General features: G+C 61.0%; 1 protein-coding gene across 5 annotated transcripts; it reads left to right on the top strand.

Moving 5' to 3' along the window:
- The first annotated feature begins 1 nt into the window (after position 1).
- On the top strand, positions 2-10,115 carry C14H13orf46 (chromosome 14 C13orf46 homolog). 5 transcript variants are annotated; one of them, XM_072976612.1, is made up of 9 exons: positions 2-291; positions 4,311-4,362; positions 4,946-5,117; positions 5,213-5,260; positions 6,063-6,134; positions 6,274-6,321; positions 7,824-7,897; positions 9,711-9,789; positions 10,011-10,115. In XM_072976612.1, the coding sequence occupies exons 1-8, from the start codon at positions 102-104 to the stop codon at positions 9,775-9,777; spliced, it is 723 nt and encodes a 240-aa protein (XP_072832713.1). In that variant the 5' UTR covers positions 2-101; the 3' UTR covers positions 9,778-9,789; positions 10,011-10,115. The 5 variants fall into 5 exon arrangements, with proteins under 5 accessions (XP_072832713.1, XP_072832714.1, XP_072832715.1 ...); XM_072976613.1 differs by lacking the exon at positions 10,011-10,115 and adding an exon at positions 9,875-10,004; XM_072976614.1 differs by lacking the exon at positions 6,274-6,321.
- The last annotated feature ends 6,878 nt before the right edge of the window (positions 10,116-16,993 follow it).

Here is a 16,993-nt window from a genome sequence, read left to right as displayed (position 1 = left end):
TCGGGGCTCGTTGGGGGTCAGAAGCCATGCTCTCTGTCTGAGGGCTGCACAAGACCTGGCAGGCATCCCTCTTCTTTCTCGAGACCTGGAGGCAGTGGAGGATGGAGAAGGACACCGCGGCCGCACACAGGAGGCACCGGCTGGGCCCCGGAGCCCCTCCCTCCACCGTGGGCCCTGGACACCTCAAGGCAGCCAGCGAGATGGCCGAGCTCCAGAGGAGCAGGAGTGTGGGTGGCCTGCACCAGAAGGGCCACCCTCCCAGCTGCATCGAGAAGCTGTGCAAGGAGCCAGGTGGGGTGGCGGGGCTGGGCGGATGGCACGGGGCGGGCGGCTCACCTGGGGCCAGCGAGGGCCTCCTCCCAGGCCCACTGCCCCTGCTTAAGATCCTAAGGCCAAGGTGGAGGGCGTTGGGCGCTAAGGTCTGCAGGCAGGGCCACCTGGGGTTGGGGCAGTGCCTGGGGCTTGAGGGGAGCAGCCTGGGGCAGGGGGCTGGCTGGAAGCTTTGCTGAGGGCAGGAGGAAGGATGAGGACAGACAGAGACCCGGACCCCCGGGCCTTTGAGGGCATCGGCTGCATTGAAAGACGGCTGTCACATGGGGGCCGGCGCGGGAAGTGTCCCGGGTTTATAACGAGGCCCTGGGCTGAGCCCTGCTCCTGCTGCAGTGAACCGGTCCTCACCGCGGGGGCAGCGGTGAACACAGGGCTGGTGCCGCTGGTGTGTTTATGCCTTACACCGCGCCGTGTTTCCCACTCCAGCGTATCTCGAAACGTGCCAGGTGGGGTCGTGGGGTGGCCGAAATAGGTCATGGCCCCAAACAGCGGATCCTAGTGCAGCGCTTCCCTTGAACATCAGCTGTCCCAGGGCCACAAGACCCTGCGTCGTGTTGTCTGAGAGATGGGGGCTCACCCAGGTGTCTGAGGCGCCGCCGGAGTTCTGTTCTCCCAGGAAGTTCAAGCCAGCAGGTACCCTTGTCTGAGACTGTCGGAGCCCAAGGAACAGAACAGTAAGCAGGAAATACGGTTTGCTTGTTCAAACCCTAGGAGTGACTTGCAGAAGTCCTGGTGGAAAATGCTTGTTCTCTCAACATGAAAATCCAAAGGTGCGCTGTTTCAGGAGGAGGAGATGCTGGCTGGGGTCTCTGCCCCCTCGTCTGTTACCGTCCCCACGGGCCTCTCTTCTCAGGCTCCCTCAAGAGGGGCAGGGTCCCTAACACAGAGGAGATCCACCGTAACCTGCTCAGGAAATAGTCCAAGAAGCCCCGGAGGGCATGTTCCAAACAACACAGGCCACGGGCCAGCCACTAGTGGGACTCAGTGAGGGCTGGAGGAAAGACTCGGTTCTGGCCGTTTCTGGACCTTCTCACCCCAGCCCTGGGTCCGCAAAACTGGTGGAAGGCACCTTCCCAAGTGCTGCATTGTCGTGCCCCCTGCACACCCGCCCCCGAGGCCCCGGGCCTGGTGGGGCTCCCAGATCGTATTGTAGGGGCCGAGCCCTTGGAGGTCCAGAACCTGCAGGAGGCAGAGCAGGAGGCCTCACCTGCACATACCAGGGAAGGCTGCCCTAGGCCTCACCATCCATACGGTAAAATGGGACGAGGAGCAGCCTCGCTGAGTCCCCAAGCTGACCAGGACTTGATGCTCACACACATAGGGAGCCCCAGGTACCAAGGTGACACAGGTATAGGACGTGGCCCCAGACAGCTGGCTTAGTGGGCGGGGCCGGGGCGGGGCCGGGGCAGGGCCAGAGGGAGCCTGTGGGATGCGCGTCCAGCTGGGCCCTGGAGGAGCCGGCTGGCAGAGGACCCGCGAGAGGCCATCGCTGTGCTCCTGAGCGAGAGCTTTAAGTGCCCGCGTGGACCCCACATCCTGACCTCTGGCTGCACAGAATCTGCCCAGGCTGTTGCCCCCACCAGGCCTGCTTCTGCTCCAGGGAGGCCCGTCCAGAGGCGAGGAGGGGCTATTCCTTTCCCAAGGGTGGGCTCCAGGCCTCAGGCCCCTCTGCTGGAACAGGACCCGCCGAGAACTTCCACACGTTGGACACAGCCTCGTGCTGCAGAGCGGGTAAGGGAGCGCGCTCACCAGATGTCCCGTCTAGTCTGGTCATGCAGAGGGTCCAGGACCCTTGCCCAGCCCACGCCTGCCCCGCCCTCCGCTCACACCCCAGCCGAACCCAGACTTATAGGGGGCGTCTCATATTGGAAAACACAGTCTGCACGTGCTTTGATGAGCGTTTAAAGCCCAGCTGAAGAGAGGCAGCAAAGCAAGCGCTCTCTCCACATCCCAGAGCAAAGCTTCTGACGGCTGCCCCCTCTGGGAGGCCCGCCTGAGGCCCAGCGGGAACCGCGCCCACACCCTCTGCTGCCCTGAGGCCTGTTAGCTGAGCCCGGCAGGTGTGCCTGGGACCCAGACAAACAAGATCTTCCTTAGAAAGGGACAAAGCAGGGAACCTACGTTCATATTTTCACTTTAGGAGAAGGCACGGGGGCAGGCAGGTGTTTCCAGCCCCACATGTGCTGCGGAGCAAAGAAGAACCAGCCTCTCGTTTCGCCTTTCTTCCCTCTTGCCACACGTTCTAGGAAGGAGCACGTTTGAAGATCTGTCTGGGACAGACCATGTCTTTGGAAACATTCACACACAGGCCCACGCGCACACGCATAGACACGTGAACACACGCCTATGCGTCCACGCGGCCTGGGGGCTGCTGAAGATTTCCCAAAGAAGTCCTCATTAAATTCCTGCCAGGAAGCCATTGATTCTGAGCTACCTCGCTGAGAGCTGCCACGTCCTGGGATATTCTCTGAAGACCTGCAGCCGCCCACTGCGCCCTCACACGCCCCCTTTGCCTTCAGGGTCTTGCTTCCAGGTGGCCAGGGCCTGCCTGGGGACGGCACAGCCACAGGTCAGCAGCGCTCTGGGCCTGTGTTGGCGCTGTGAACGGAGAAGGGCGCACCACACCTAGTTCCCATCTTCAGGGATCTGGGCCCGGAGACTGAGGGACACGCGCGGGTGCCAGGGAGGCCAGGTGTGGGGAGACACACCCTCCAGGAAGGTCGCTTAACACAGATGGCGCCAGGAGCCCGTGAAGGCTGGCGCTGGAGGGCGGCAGGGCCAGGGACCTGCTCTGGGGTCAGGGCGGGCAGTGTGTGGGAGTGGGAGGACCAGCAAGGGTGGGATGCAGGCAACTTCCAGGAGCCAGGCAGTCACCTCCTCTGCCCGGCAGGTGCCCCGGCCCTGAGGCCTGTGATGAAAGGACACTGAATGGCCGGTCCAAACTCTGTAGGAAGTCCTCCAGGAGACCAGCTGCTCAGAGGCCCTGCCAGGGGGCTGTGTTTGCATCGGGGCCCTGGGTGTGTGTCAGGAGCTTGGGGGACAGTATGGAGCGGCTCCAGGGACCCCAGGTCTCAACCGTCTTGGACTCACACGTACCTGCACACAAATGGGACCTGGAATGTCAGCGTCCTTGAGGCCCTGGAGGCTTCCTCTTAGGTCCCCACGGGGGCAGGACATGCTCGGGGTCTGCACACTCCCAGGAGCGAGAAGCCTGGGTTCACCAGGAAGCGATGGCCCCCCACTCTGAGCTCAGTTCACGAGGCTCACGCTCTCTCCCACCAAGGTCGCCAAAATGCAGCTTTCCCTTAATGGCCTATGGACAAGCACTCTGCAGAGGCGGCTGGAAGAGCTGCTCCCTCATGTCAGGCAGGTTCTGTGACCTGGGTGCCCTGCTCGCCTCACCAAGGAGCCCTCCTAGCCAGGCACAGTGTGCCTGAGAGGAGCCAGGAGGCTGTCCTGGACCAGCAGAGTGTGGCTCAGATCCCACCTCCTGGGGCTGTGTCATGCCCTCCCCCGCTGGCTGGTGGAGAGGAGCCCAGGGGAATGGCCGGCAGCAGAGGACCCCACCTATCGCTTCCAGCCCCATGCTCTGCGACCAGGAGGACTTCAAGATGCCTCCTGGGTCTCACACATTTATTGGAAAGGCAATGCCTTAGGCCTCACCCCGAGTTCCACCGAGAGAGGGCAGAGGCCCCTCGGTGACCTGTGTGGGGTGGGGAACTGGCCCCAGCTGTGAGCCCTCAGGGCTCCAGCTCCCATCACGTGAAGTGCTGAAGGAAGGGGTTACAGGGAGGCGTCCTGGGGCCTGGGGGTCCCGGGGGGACGTATCGGGGTGAAAATGCAGACTCGCTTCAGTCATAATCACTGGTCATCGGTGGACTGCTGTGCCCGAAGCTGCAGAGAGGCAGCGCCCAGCACCCCGCGGGTGGCCCACCCACCTCGACACAGGCTAGCGACAAACACTGATGCTTCCTCCTCAGAGTCCAATGACCAGGACAAGGACGTCAGAAGCAACGCAGAAGATGCCAGCTGGTGAGTGGCCTTTGTCCACCGAGGCAGCTTTATAGAGATGTGAGGAGGACACAGGAGGCCTAGGGGCAGGAGTGGGCACACCGAGGTGGAGATGGAGGCCCCAAGGAGCTCAGGGCATCCAGAGAAGGCCTATGGCTCAGATGGGAGGCCTGTAGGCGGGTGACCCAAGGCTCTCAGGGAAACAGCCCCTCCTTGTCCCCCTGGGGGCCCCTCCAGCCAGCCGCACCCTGGCCCTGGCGACTTGGAGCTGGCCCTGTGTCCAAAAACGTTCCCACTCGAGTCTCCAGAAAGGAGGCATCTTATCTGGGAGCCGGCTGGGCCTGCAGGACGTCCCACCTGCTGGGGCAGGTCCGGGTGAGCAGCCCTGCTGAGCACTCCCCCCTCCCCCACCGCCAGCACCTCCACACCCACCCTCTGCCCCAAGCGGCCTTGACCACCACCCGCCCTCTGGCCCCAGGAAGCAGGAAGCCCTTCGGTCCCGCCCTCTCTGCTGACGCAGGGGCCCGCTCGCTGGGCTGGAGCTGCTCCCAGGGCTGCCGGCCCACGAGCCTCGCTCCAAGCCCCTCCCCTGGCCCTGCCGCAGCCAGGCCAGCCCAGAGGAGGACAAGTGGGAGCAGCGCCCGGACGCCCCAGCCAAGGCGGACGATGCGGGGGAGCCGGTGCCGCTCAAGGCCAAGGAGAGCAGCCTGGAGGCCAGCGGCCAGGAGCAGCAGGACAGAAGGGAGAGCGAGGACAAGCATGCCCTGGGGGCTGAGGTCAGGCCACTGTCCTCTGACACTTCTGATACTCGTGCCCGGCCGCCCTCGGGCCGAATCCTGCCTCTATTTACCTGTTCGGTGTCTTCTTACAGGAACAGGAGCCAGAGTCCATAAAGCTGGGTGACCTTCTGGAAAAAGAGGCAAGAACTTTTCAGTTTAGTGACAGAAGTCAGATGGGGATACTTGTCAGGGCTGGTTCTGCTGTGGACGCCTGGGCCTGGGGTCACCTCAACCGAGCCCTGCCTGAGCCCCAGGGAGCCTTCAGCATCCAGCTTTGTGCTCTTGGCCCAATGCCGGGTAACCATGAGGGCACCACAGGCCCTAACCCGAGCCTGCAAAACAGTGCAGTTGCTAATGGAGCAGGGGCCGGGAGAGAGGTGACCTCAGCCTAACATTGGCCAGGGGACCCCCAGCCCCTTGCCTGTGCGGCCCTGGGGGAGCGGTCCTCATGGGACACTTTCTGAGGGAAGGGGTTTTTCCTGCCTGATCTCATGTCCGGATGGAGAGGGCCGGGGGCACCCCACCAGGGTTTACAACTGATGGCTCTTGGCCCACGTCCAGGGGTTCGGAGACATCCTCCACTCCCCAAGATACTTCTCTTGGCGTTGACTAAAATGCTACACTGGCAGCACCTTCTGGGCCGAGCCAAGGTGCCTGGTCAGAGACCTGGGGCAGCCCCGAACCTTCTGGGTCCTCACGTCTCTATGGCTCGGGAAGAGGGCAGGTGGGTTTGTGGGGGCAGAGTTCAGGTGCTGCCCAGGCAGCCAGGTGGTCAGGTCTGCAGTGGGTGTGGAGAGCCCTCCCAGCTGTGGACATCGCCTTCTTACCCAGTGGCCCTGGTGCTCAGGGCAAAGGTCGGGGGGGCAACCATCTGGGTCCTCGAGGAGCTGAGAGAGTTGAGCAGGGAGGGTGGGAGGCCATAGCCTGCTCCCTCTCTACCAGAGCTGCCACGGATGCCTGGGGACCCACACTGCCAGCAGCGCCCGCCTGTCTCTCAGGGCCCCAGCGAGCACGGTGAGTATCTGGTGGTCCCAGTGTAATTGCCCAGGTCCTAGCTGCCACAGGGCTGGGAACCCACTCCCCTTCCTAGTAACCTGTGCTCCCCACAGCCCGCTGAAGCCCGGCACCCACACCTCTTTGGTTTCATCGACAGAAACCATCTGTGTTTGTGGAGATCGATCTGGGAGACCATGTTGAGGAGGTAAAAAACCCACAGAGAACAAAGCCAAATCACCCACCGGGAGGTGGATTCTCAGGGCCAGCAGGCATTTCCAGAAAACTTTCCCAGGCACATGTGTGCTGGTCAGCAGTGCCAGCAGAGCCCTGGGGTTTGAGGACTGACCAGGGGTCCAGAGGGCACCTCACCTCTTCCTCATTCCCCTCACAAGCTGGACACGTTTCTGCACCACCAGAGACTCTAGGGCCTGCGTCAACCCTTGAGGTGCCCCTGGGCCCTGAGAAGCTCTGCGGAATCATGCTGGGGTGGTGGGAGGGCACAGGCTCAGGAATCAAGAGGCCTAGCTGCTACAACCAGCTCTCCTGTGGATGCACACGGTAGTGATGATGGTGGCACTCTGGCGGTGCAGATGATACCTAACACTAAGGCTTTCTGAGTACCGGGCACTGTTCTGAGGGCTTTACAGAACAACGCTGGAGTGTAGGTACTGTTACATCATCACTACCACCACCACCACCACCATCATTGCCAGCATGGTTATCATCGCTGTATTCATCACTGTCACCACACCTACAGTGCAATCATCATCGCCATCATCTTCACCACCTCCACCACCACCACCACCACCACCATCACCACCACCACCACGACCACCACCACCACCACCACCATGACCACCACCACCATGACCACCATCACCACCACCACCACCACCATGACCATCACCACCACGACCACCACAATCACCACCATCACCACCACCACCATGACCACCACCATCACCACCATCACCACCACGACCACCACAATCACCACCATCACCACCAGCATGGTTATCATCACTGTATTCATCACCATCATCATCACACCTACAGTGCAATCATCATCACCATCATCTTCACCACCACCACAATCATCACTACTTTCATCTCCGCCACCATCATCACTGTCACCACCAGCATCACTGTCACCACCAGTAGCATCATCACCATCATCATGAGTCATCATCACCACCATCATCACGATTGTTATCACATCCTCATCATCACCATCAAAATCACCATGATAACACCATCATCACCTTGTCACATCATCATCATTTTCTGCAAAAAGAAGTGGTTGACCCAGTGGCCTGATTAGGCCTTTCCAACACAATTATTCTAGGATGTCCTTCTCCATTACTTTGCTATAGGGAGCAGTCAGCCTTTTTGAAGTTTTTTGTTCTTTCTTGGCAAATGTAAACTCCTCCCTAGGGTTGTTCTTTTCCAAGTTGCACCTTCATCTCTTTGCCCTCAGAACAAGCTGAGGGGCAAAGAGGGCTGGTTACTGCCCCCCACCACAAGGCTGTCACCAGAGCAACATGGGCCCTAAGGACCCAACAGGGGCAGAGTTGGAACTAAGGGCCCAGGTCTTCTGGCCTACAGTCCAGAGGTCATGGTGGCTCACATCAGGGGGTCCCCTAATTGGAAATTTCCCCGGATGGCGCCCTCCCCCATCCCCTAGACTGCTCCTCCCACTGCTCACAGGTGGTCCCCTGCACCATGAAAGAAGAGAAGCGGTCCCAGATGGACATGGGGGATTTGGATTTGTCGGAGGACGAGTGAGTGATGGGTTCACACTCGGGAAGGTGGGGGCTTTTTCTCCATCACACTTGCTGGTGGGTAGACCCAGTCCACATGCTTTCTGCCTCCTCCTGCGACACGCAGAGACCCAGGCATTTACTGAGGCTGGAGAAGCTGAGGTGGCATCACCTTGAGTCCTACCGCACCCCATATCCAGACCTCTCCCCCGATCAATCAGCCAACAAGAGGGCCAGAGGGGAGGGAGAGGAGGGAGGGAGGAATAGGAGAAAGTGAGGGCGGGGCAGGGGCATGCCTGGCCGCCAAGGGCACAGACCTTGGTGCTGCAAGCTTCGGGGGACATCCCTGCGCCTGCTGTCTGGGCAAAGCGGGCCAGGCCTGGGGGCCGGGCGGGAGGCAGAGCGGCCTGACTGCCCCCCCACCACGGGCAGTACTGGGAGATGTTTGCCCACAGGCCATGGGGCTGTTGTGTTTTAGACAACAGAGAGACACAGAGGAGAAAACAGCAATTTACCCACTTGCCACCGCTCAGAATGAACAACCGTATTAAGATCTCAGCTAATTTGCTTGCACATTTAAAAAGAAATACTTCTCTACCTACTTTGTAAAACTGATACACGGTCATTTAAAATAAGCAAAACAGTGTGAAACAGAGCAACACAGAGGAAATGTTTTAAAGGCCCAAGTGCCGCCTCTTGGAAGCAGCAGGTTCCCTGCAGGAGCACATGGCTCTGAAGCAGGGCTGGGAACAGAGTCAGGACCCGCGGGCACACAGGCTGCTGAGCTCAGGCGCCTGGGCCCTCCCGGCGCCGTTTCCCTGGGTGTCCAGCTCTGACGGTCACGGCTCCATAGCCCTTGCTTACTTGGCGCCTGCTGCTGCCTCTCCCCAGGCCTGTGTGCTGGGGGAGAGTTCCTGTGAGGAGCGTCGTCCTCACGTCCCCTCCGACCTCCACTCGCGCAGCCGGCCACGTCGGCTTGCCCCGGCCCGCTCCCAGTCCACCCTGGAGACAGGACGGTCTTTCCTGAGCACATGCCCACTTCTCTCACATTTCTTAATGGGCGTGGTAATGGCCCACACTGGACGCAGCCTGGCAGCCCCACCTTCTGCCCCAGGCCAGGCGGTCCCAGCCCCACCCTCTTGGTCTCTTGGTCTCAACTGCTGACCCCCAATACTCAGGGGCCCCAGAGAACCTGTGGGGCAGAGCCAGGCCCAAGAACCAAGCCTGGCTGCTGGAGGCTGCTCGGTTGGCAGGACGGGATCGGAGATGGGCCCCCGCTACAGTCCTGGCCTGGACACTGGCCTGGGTTGGGGGCACCTGTCTGCCCTGCTCAGCTGCAACCCCTCGGGGCTAAGCCTTCTCTGTCCAGCCAGCCCCCTCGGGCACTTAGGCACTAGCAGCCCATTAGCTGCCTGGTGGGCGCTCTGGCACCAGGCCCTGGTGGTCCCTGAATGGGGGAGTGGTCCACCGCCTCACTCCAGAGGCAGCCCCAGAGACCACCATCCAGGGGAATAAGCACAGACTGCGATGTTCTGGAAAACGGCGGCACTGGGCATGGCCAGCTGTCCACCAGGGGCGCCTCTCAATGGCCGGGCTGAGTTGGGGGGGAGGGGCTTGGCCCAGCTGGCCTTTAAGGTCTCCTGTGTTCAAGGCGTCCCCTCTGGTGCAGAATACAAGAGACGTCCTGGGGTGGCTGAAGAGCCGGGGCTGCCGGCAGGAGCCCCTCCGGCTGGCAAGCCCTGCCCCCCCCCCACCGCTTGACAGCACGGGGGTAGAGCGGGGTGCTCCTGTGCCTCCCTGGCTGAGGCACCTCACCACCCACCTCGGTCCCCAGGACCAGGACCACCTGGGTGTGCTGCCTCCCATATGTCAGCAGAAGAAAGGGGAAGGAGAGCTCGTAGATGCTGGAGAAGGTAATGCTCCCTCAGGGCCGGGCTGCGCGGGACACCTGGGGACAGGAAGGGGAAGGGGGCCAGGCTACAGCTGACCTCCTCCCAGCCTCCAGGGTCCACCCAAGACCTGGCCCCTCTGGCCGGCACCCAGGTGTCTGCGCTTCTGTGTCATGGGCTCGCCCAGACCTGGGAGGGACCAGGGAGGCAGACAGCGGCCCTGAGAGATGCCACACCTGTTTCAGAGGTGCCGTGACCACCCCCTCACCTGTTCAGAGGTGCTGCAACTCCCTGACAACTAGGAAGTGGTGACACCATCTTTAAAATTACACAATAAAGAGTGAACGGAAGATGTGCCCCCCTCTCCCGTCCCTCTCTAGGGCCGTCCCTTCCTTCCACGCATCTTGTCCCAGGAATGCAAATTAGGGAGGTGCTCAGAGACATGGTGGCTGAGCCTCCCGGGTCATACGGTCCTGCAGCCCCACACTTCAGGTCCAGTTAGACCCAGAATGAGTCAGGTTCCACACGCTCCCTGTAGTGGACAGGGGCCAGCGCTCGGCCCCACAGCTACGGGAGGCAAGGGTCAGCCCCAAGGAGAGCCACCGCTGCCAGAGCACAGCAGGACCCCAGGCAGGTTGGGCGCTGTTCTCTGAGGACCTGGGACCTGGGAGGCCAGGCATCCTGGCAGCTGGGCCCAGGAGCCGGGAAGGCCACACGAGAGATGCTGCTTGCGGCGACAGCCGGCAGGAGCAGGGCCACAGCAGGGACCCAACGGGGCGTCCTGAGTGCAGCCAGCTGGGTCTTGGCAAACCGACTGCCACAGACCATCTCGGGGTTCAACCCAAGACCATGCCTCCTCCTGAAGACACACCCCATTCCCCACCCAGCAGGCATGCTCACTCACCCTCACATGCACACACCTGTGCACACACACAACGCGCACACAGGCACATGCACAGGCTTACGTGCACATGCACAGGCTTGCACGCCTGCACACATGAGCATGGAGCATGCAGGAGGCCGTGGGCAGGTGGCGAGCATCATCTCTGAGGCCAGAGGACAGAGGAGACAGGTGACACCCTCAAGGGCTACCGTGTTCATCACCTCAGCTCTCCACCAAGGGCCCCTGCTGTGCGAGTGGGAGAGCAAGGAGGCTGAGAGACACACGGGAGACAGCAACAAGCAGCCCGGAAACAGGCTGTCCTGGGCAAGGCCGTGGCGCCGCGGCCCAGCTGTTGCACCCGCCGGCCACAGGAAGGCCGCTCTGCCGGCTGCTCCCAGGGTCCTTAGAGGAGCTGCGCTCAACGGACCCTGCAGCCCCCAAGCGGCTGGGACCACTGCTCGTCCCCTGACAAGGAAGCATCAGCAAGGGTCCCCCATCCCAGCCTCCAAGCGGGCAGCCCCTGTCTCCCTACCCGGCCACTGAGAAGGACACCAGGAGAAGCTGTGGTGAAACAGCCAGAGGAGGCCCCCTTGGCCTGAGTCACCTTACTGGTTCCTCTCTGCCCGGTGCTCGGCCACAGGCCAGGAGGGTGACCTGCCCCTGGTCGGCCTTCCCCCCTGCTCGTTTGCCATCCATCCCCTGCTGCCGCGTGCGGCTGGCTGGGTTCAGAGACACGTGCTAACTGCACTGGCCATGAAGAAGCCACACATGTGCGTAACCTGGCTGGCTTGGTAGTGACCTCTCATTGGTTTAGAATGTAAACCCTCTGAAGTCAGGTGAACCTCCCATGTCGGCTAGGGGGCCTGTGGGGGAGCCAGCCTTGCAGACTTAAAAAGAGCAGATGACCTGGAAGTCTGTACAGCCAAGAACAGTGAGAACCAGTAACCGCTGCTGGTGCACCAAGTGTCCGCCTCCCACCTGGGCACCCTGGTGGCCGGCGGAACTGCTTCTGCCATGTCAGCGCTGGAGCTCGGCCAGAGTGCAGCGGGCAGCTGTGGGCCCAGGCAACATCGACATCTCCTCAAGCCATGTTCACATTCAGGGAAGGTGAGAGCCAAGATGGCCAGGCTGCCTGTGAGCCAACCCCTGGCCTCAGGGTCCCCCGACTCCACCTGTGGGGCACCAATGCAGGGTCACCACTGCCTTGGCCAGCGGTCCCGTGAGTGGTCCCGGGAGTGTCCTGTGCTGCCCTGGACCCCAGGCCTGACCCGACTTCCTCCTCTGACTTCCCCCAACTCCATGGCAGGGCCTTCAGCCCCTCCTCCCAGTGTTATTATCCCTCCCAAAATATTTTATTTTATTTTTTAACTGTCTTTTTTTAATGGAGGCCCTGGGGATTGAACCCAGTATCCTGTGCACGCTAAGCATGAGCCCCATCACTGAGCTACACCCCCCACCCTCCCGGGATCTAAAATGCAGTGTCCTCGTGGGCAACGTGAGAACTGGCAAAAAGCACTGGCTTGTCATCTCACTACCTTTAGATCATCACTGTTAGAACGTTCACCCATTTCTCCTGCGCGCGTGACATACACAGAGACAGAGCTATATGTGGAGGTGGGTAAATACAGCTTTTTTACAAAATTGGCATCACTGCACCAGTTTCTTTTTTTTTACACGTTTCCAACATGTCAGAAGCGTTTTCGGGGTCGTCCATGAACGTTGGCTGAGTGGCCAGCCAGGGCCGGGCGCTGTTGCACATGCTGGGGACACAGTGATGGCTGAACGGACCCAGGCCTCGTGCAGCTTCCATGGACAGATGGACGCCCGGCACATCTCGATTTATCTGCACGCAGCCCCATAAAATGAGCTGCTTCCTCTGAGAAGCGATGCTCCCGGGGCTGTGCATCCCTGCTAACGAGCACGCGGGTGAACGTGAAATGCTGATGCTGGGCCTGCCAGGACCCAGCTTGGGGAGGGAGATGCCAGCGGTGGTGGTGATGTGGCTCCAGTGGCAGACAGCTCGAGGGCAGATGCTTTCTCTGCACCAGGCGAACTGTCCTGAGCCAGTCTGCATGTTTTATGTCACTAATTCTGCAACACCTGCAAGGTGGGCCCCGTTACCATCCCTGTTTTGCTGGAGGAAGGCAGGCATCCGAGTGTGGGGGAGGGTGTGGGGACCCCCGGGGGATGCCAGCCACTGGCCCGGTCACTAGTCGAGCACCCCCACCAGCTGCTGCTCTGAGGCCCCCGTTTCTGATTTCTCGTCTTTTTCTGGCTGCTCCAAGGACATGGATGTAAAGGAGCACTTCTCGGTGGAGGCACTCCCTGTGAACCCTGCCGGGAACAGCAGCCGCGCTTGCCGGGCACGCCCCCTGGTGGTGAGCCCGGCACCGTGCGCTCACAGCCTGTTCTCCAGCCCGGAAGTCACCATGCAGACCTTTCACTGAGGAGGCGGTGAAGCGATGCCTCACCACTGTTAGGGACTGTAGCTCTCGTCTAACTACTCCCTCAGAAGCAGCCAGGACGCGAACACGCTGGTGCTGTCACCTGGCAGGCGGAGTAGGGCTTGGCTGGGCTCTGTGTGCACAGCCCCTGGGCCCCTCCTGTCCAGGGCTTGTAGCTTACAGCAGCCTGGAGGTCAAGTGCACCAAGACCTCGTGACCCATGACCCCACAAGCTCTGTGGGACAGACAGACAGACCCTGCACCCCTGTCTAGAGTCCGGGCACCTCCAGGGGTGGATGATGCTTGGCTAAAATGAAAACCCACCCCCCAAATAGATACTTCCCACAATGCCCTGACACACTGCACACAACAAAACACAGACACGAACTCACTGAAACTGCAACACCCTGAGGCCTCTATGCCCAGTGTCCCCCCCATGTCCCCATGTCCCCCATGTCCCCCCAATGTCTTCCAATGTCTCCATCTTCCCATGGTGCCGTGTGTCTCTCCATATGCCCCATGTTACCGGGGTCCATGTCCCCAGGTGCCCTGGCGTCCCCAGGTGCATGTCACGAGGAGCCTCGAGTCTCTCTAGATGCCCTAGCATCTCCAGTGACACTGGGCACAGAGGGCCCACCGTGGAGGAGGATGGAGCTGAGCCTGGTACATGGGTTGAGGGGTGGGCTGGGGGGGCTAGGGGCTGCTGAGGACTTGGGAGGTGAGAGGCTCACCAGGATCCATGGGCCTCCAACAGCAGCACACAGAGAGTCGTCAGGACCAGCCCGGACTGCGCAGAGGGGACAAGCCCCATCCTGTCCCCTGAGCTGTCCTTTCCCAGAGCATGCTGGAGTCTACCGGGCACCTGGGAGGAGTGGAGGGAGAGCCCTGCTGGGCCAGGGGGGCAAGGAGGTCCTCTGGGTGCCAACTTCCCTATATCCTAGAGTCAGATCTGCAGCCTGGGCGGCAGGAAGCCTGGTCACGTCCGGCTGGACTGCCCCAGGACGCCTCCTTCTCATGGACTTGGGACAGGTCTTCGGAGAGTTGTGCTGTGCACAGAGCAGGGTGGCTCCCATCAGGCACACGGGACCAGGGCGTCTGTGAGCAGAGCCCTTTCTGGTCCTGATGAACGTGGCTGTGGATCAGGGAGCCAGGGGCACGGGGGAGCAGGGGGGCACACTCTTGGTGCTGCAGGGGCAGCACGAGGTGATCCCATGCTGACAGAGCCTGGAGACCAGGCAAGGAGTAGACGAGAGGACGAGGTGCACCGAGCAGGGGACGCAGGCTCCAAGGGGTCCGACACCCTGCAGCCAGCACGCGGATCACAAGCACACCTGCCGCTGCCGCTGCCGCCTGCTTTTGGAGTCGAGGGCGCAGCCCTGTGCTGGGGCTCTCGAGGCTGTGTCCCTGAGTCTCCCAGCATCAGGGCCTCCCCCGGCCGGGACTGCAGGGCTGGCTTCCCTGTTTCCACCAAAATAGTTCAGGGTGTCCCAGGGAAGCCCTGGTGTCACTGAGGTCACCAATCGGCCGGGCCGAGATGGGGCACTGAGGCCACATCTGCTTCGTTCCCCGAGCTGCTGGCACGCACTTCTGTCCCAGGGGCGGTCCTTGTTGAAGCAGTCCCAGCACTCCTGGCATTTCTGCAGGAACGGTGCTGGGGTTACGCCTGCTCCCCATAGGACAGGACGGAGTGGAACAGCCTCAGGCCCCAGCTCAGAGCACGGAGCTAACCAACCCAGCTGACTGCCCGACCCCACTCACTACCTAACCTGACGGCTTAACCCAACCTTAACCACACCTGTTAGCTGCTGCCCCGCCCGGCCAACTCCTTAACCCAGTGGACTACCCACCCAGTTGCTACTGGCCCAGCTGACTTCCTGCTCAGCCCCCTTAACCAGCAGCTCCTGGGCAAGGATTCTGCTTGTCACGGAGATGTCGTCCAGCACCTACCGTGCTCAGGACCCCCACCTTGGAGAACCGCCCGGCCGTCCTCCACCATAGGCCCTCCTTCCCATCAAAGCTGTAGGAGCTCCGGCAGCAGCTCCAGTGCAGCTCCGTCTCCGGGTGCTGCAGGTGTCTGTCCTTGGGCTCCTGAGATGGCTCCTCTGAGGTGAGGTCACCCAGCACCCGAGGGGCCAGAGAGCTGGCAGACGCCAGGGAGGGGCTGGACCCAGTGAGGCTCCAGAGCTTCTGCGGAGGGAAACACGTCTCAGAAATGAAGGCTGCGTTCCACGAGCATCGTTAACCATATCTGCAAGGACCTGACGAGCAGACAGTAGTGGGCCCCCAGCCTGCCCTCCAGCCACCAGGAGGGAACTGGGTCTAGGGACAGATTAGCCCCTCTGAGAACTGACCAATCAGCAAATGTTGGCCTCAGGGTGGCTCCCATGGCCATCCACCAGGCTCTGCCCTGAGTTCTGCCCTGTCTACGGACTGGATAAGGCTGACAATTTCCAGAAATTTTCACAAACCTGGAGGAGGGGATCAACGTGTAGAAAGCAGACTCCAGATTCGAAACCTCTCAATAGACAAATGGGTAAACCTAAGATTAAACATCACACAGACGATTTAGTTCAAACCACGTGGGGCTCTTGACTTGGCAGTAGTTCACAGAAGATCTGGTGGTTTTAGTGGACCACAAGTCATGTGGGCCATGGTGTGGCCATGCAGTGTCTGGGAGAGGGCGACCTGCCTGCTGTCTTCAGGACTGTCCCCTTGCACACCCGGCGGGGCAAGCCCAGCTCCAGTACGTACACAGCACAGGTGAGACTTAACCCATCAGCCACTATGTTGGTTGTCCAGAGGGCATTTGGAGGGAGGGCACTTGGGTGTGGAAGCAGCGGTCCTGTGGGAAACAGCGGGGGGAACAAGGACTTTATTCAGGCAAGAAAGCCACCCTGGGGTGTCCCACGAGCCCACAGAAGGTTCCCTGCTGCCACGGTCAAGACCGGAGACTGACTTAACCTGGTGTGAGACCGCCCTCCACATGACAACAGGAACCTCCTTCGGTTAATGACTGTCCGCGTGGCAGGCCTGCCTGTGGCTGGTCCTGGAGGGCCAGGAAGTGAGGACCCCAAAGGACTTCACCATGACATGACCTTGCTGGGACAGTCAGGGTGGCCGTCTGCCGAGTCTCAGGCTGAAGCCAACAGCCATCTTGGGGCACAAGTCCTGATTCTGCAAACTCCCTCGACCTGCACGCCCGCTGAAGCTTGTCCGCAGCAGCGAGGTGCAACTCCGCTGGGGCCGGTTTTCCGTTCCACTTTCCTGTATTTGTTAACGGCCGTTCTCCTGGGAGAAGAGCTGTGCTCGTCCCGGCTCACCAGCACTTTCGGCCAGCACGGCTCACACGCGTCTGTGGATGAGAATCCACCGCCATGTACCTGCTGCTCTCGGGGTCCCGTCTGCAGCTCCCGGCAGTGCCTTCAGGCTGCACCCTGGGTCTGTGACTAGCCCTCACTTCACTAATTAATTAAATCTGGGAGCGTTTCCCGGCTTTCTGGCCAAACAAGGTGTTCCAGGCTCACCCCGGGTTTTCCCTGCCCCAGCAGAGTGGAAACTCAGCCGCTTCTCCAAGGACCTGGGCCACACTCAAAAGTGGAAGCTCTGATGGGGGGGTTAAAGTCCTAACTGAAAAAGCTGGGAGGAAACCCTAGGAGGAAAACTGACACGGTGGTGGAGACCAGGGGCAAACCTCTCTCCGCAGACGCCCTCTCCAACCCCTGCAGGAGGGTGGGGGGAGGTGGGCGGGGGCAGGCAGCCTGCAGGAGCCGGTGCAGATGCCGTCTCCGTCCTGGGGAGCAGACCAGAGCAGACCCGCACCCCTGAGTCTACAGTGCCACCAGCTCACAGGGGCCACGGCTTGAGTCCAGAACGCACAGCCACTCGTGGTCTTGCCTGAGAG

This window comes from Vicugna pacos, chromosome 14 (genome assembly GCF_048564905.1).
Source record: "Vicugna pacos chromosome 14, VicPac4, whole genome shotgun sequence".
NCBI classification, from domain to species: domain Eukaryota; kingdom Metazoa; phylum Chordata; class Mammalia; order Artiodactyla; family Camelidae; genus Vicugna; species Vicugna pacos.
Note: the sequence above shows the minus strand (reverse complement) of the source record. Positions and strands in the feature narration are given on the sequence as shown.

Coding starts and splice junctions, on each gene's coding strand:
- C14H13orf46 (XM_072976610.1), top strand. CDS start 102: ATGGAGAAGGACACCGCGGCCGCACACAGGAGGCACCGGCTGGGCCCC. Junction 4,363..4,945: donor AACGCAGAAGATGCCAGCTG/GTGAGTGGCCTT, acceptor GCCCTGCCGCAG/CCAGGCCAGCCCAGAGGAGG. Junction 5,261..6,062: donor GTGACCTTCTGGAAAAAGAG/GCAAGAACTTTT, acceptor CCTCTCTACCAG/AGCTGCCACGGATGCCTGGG.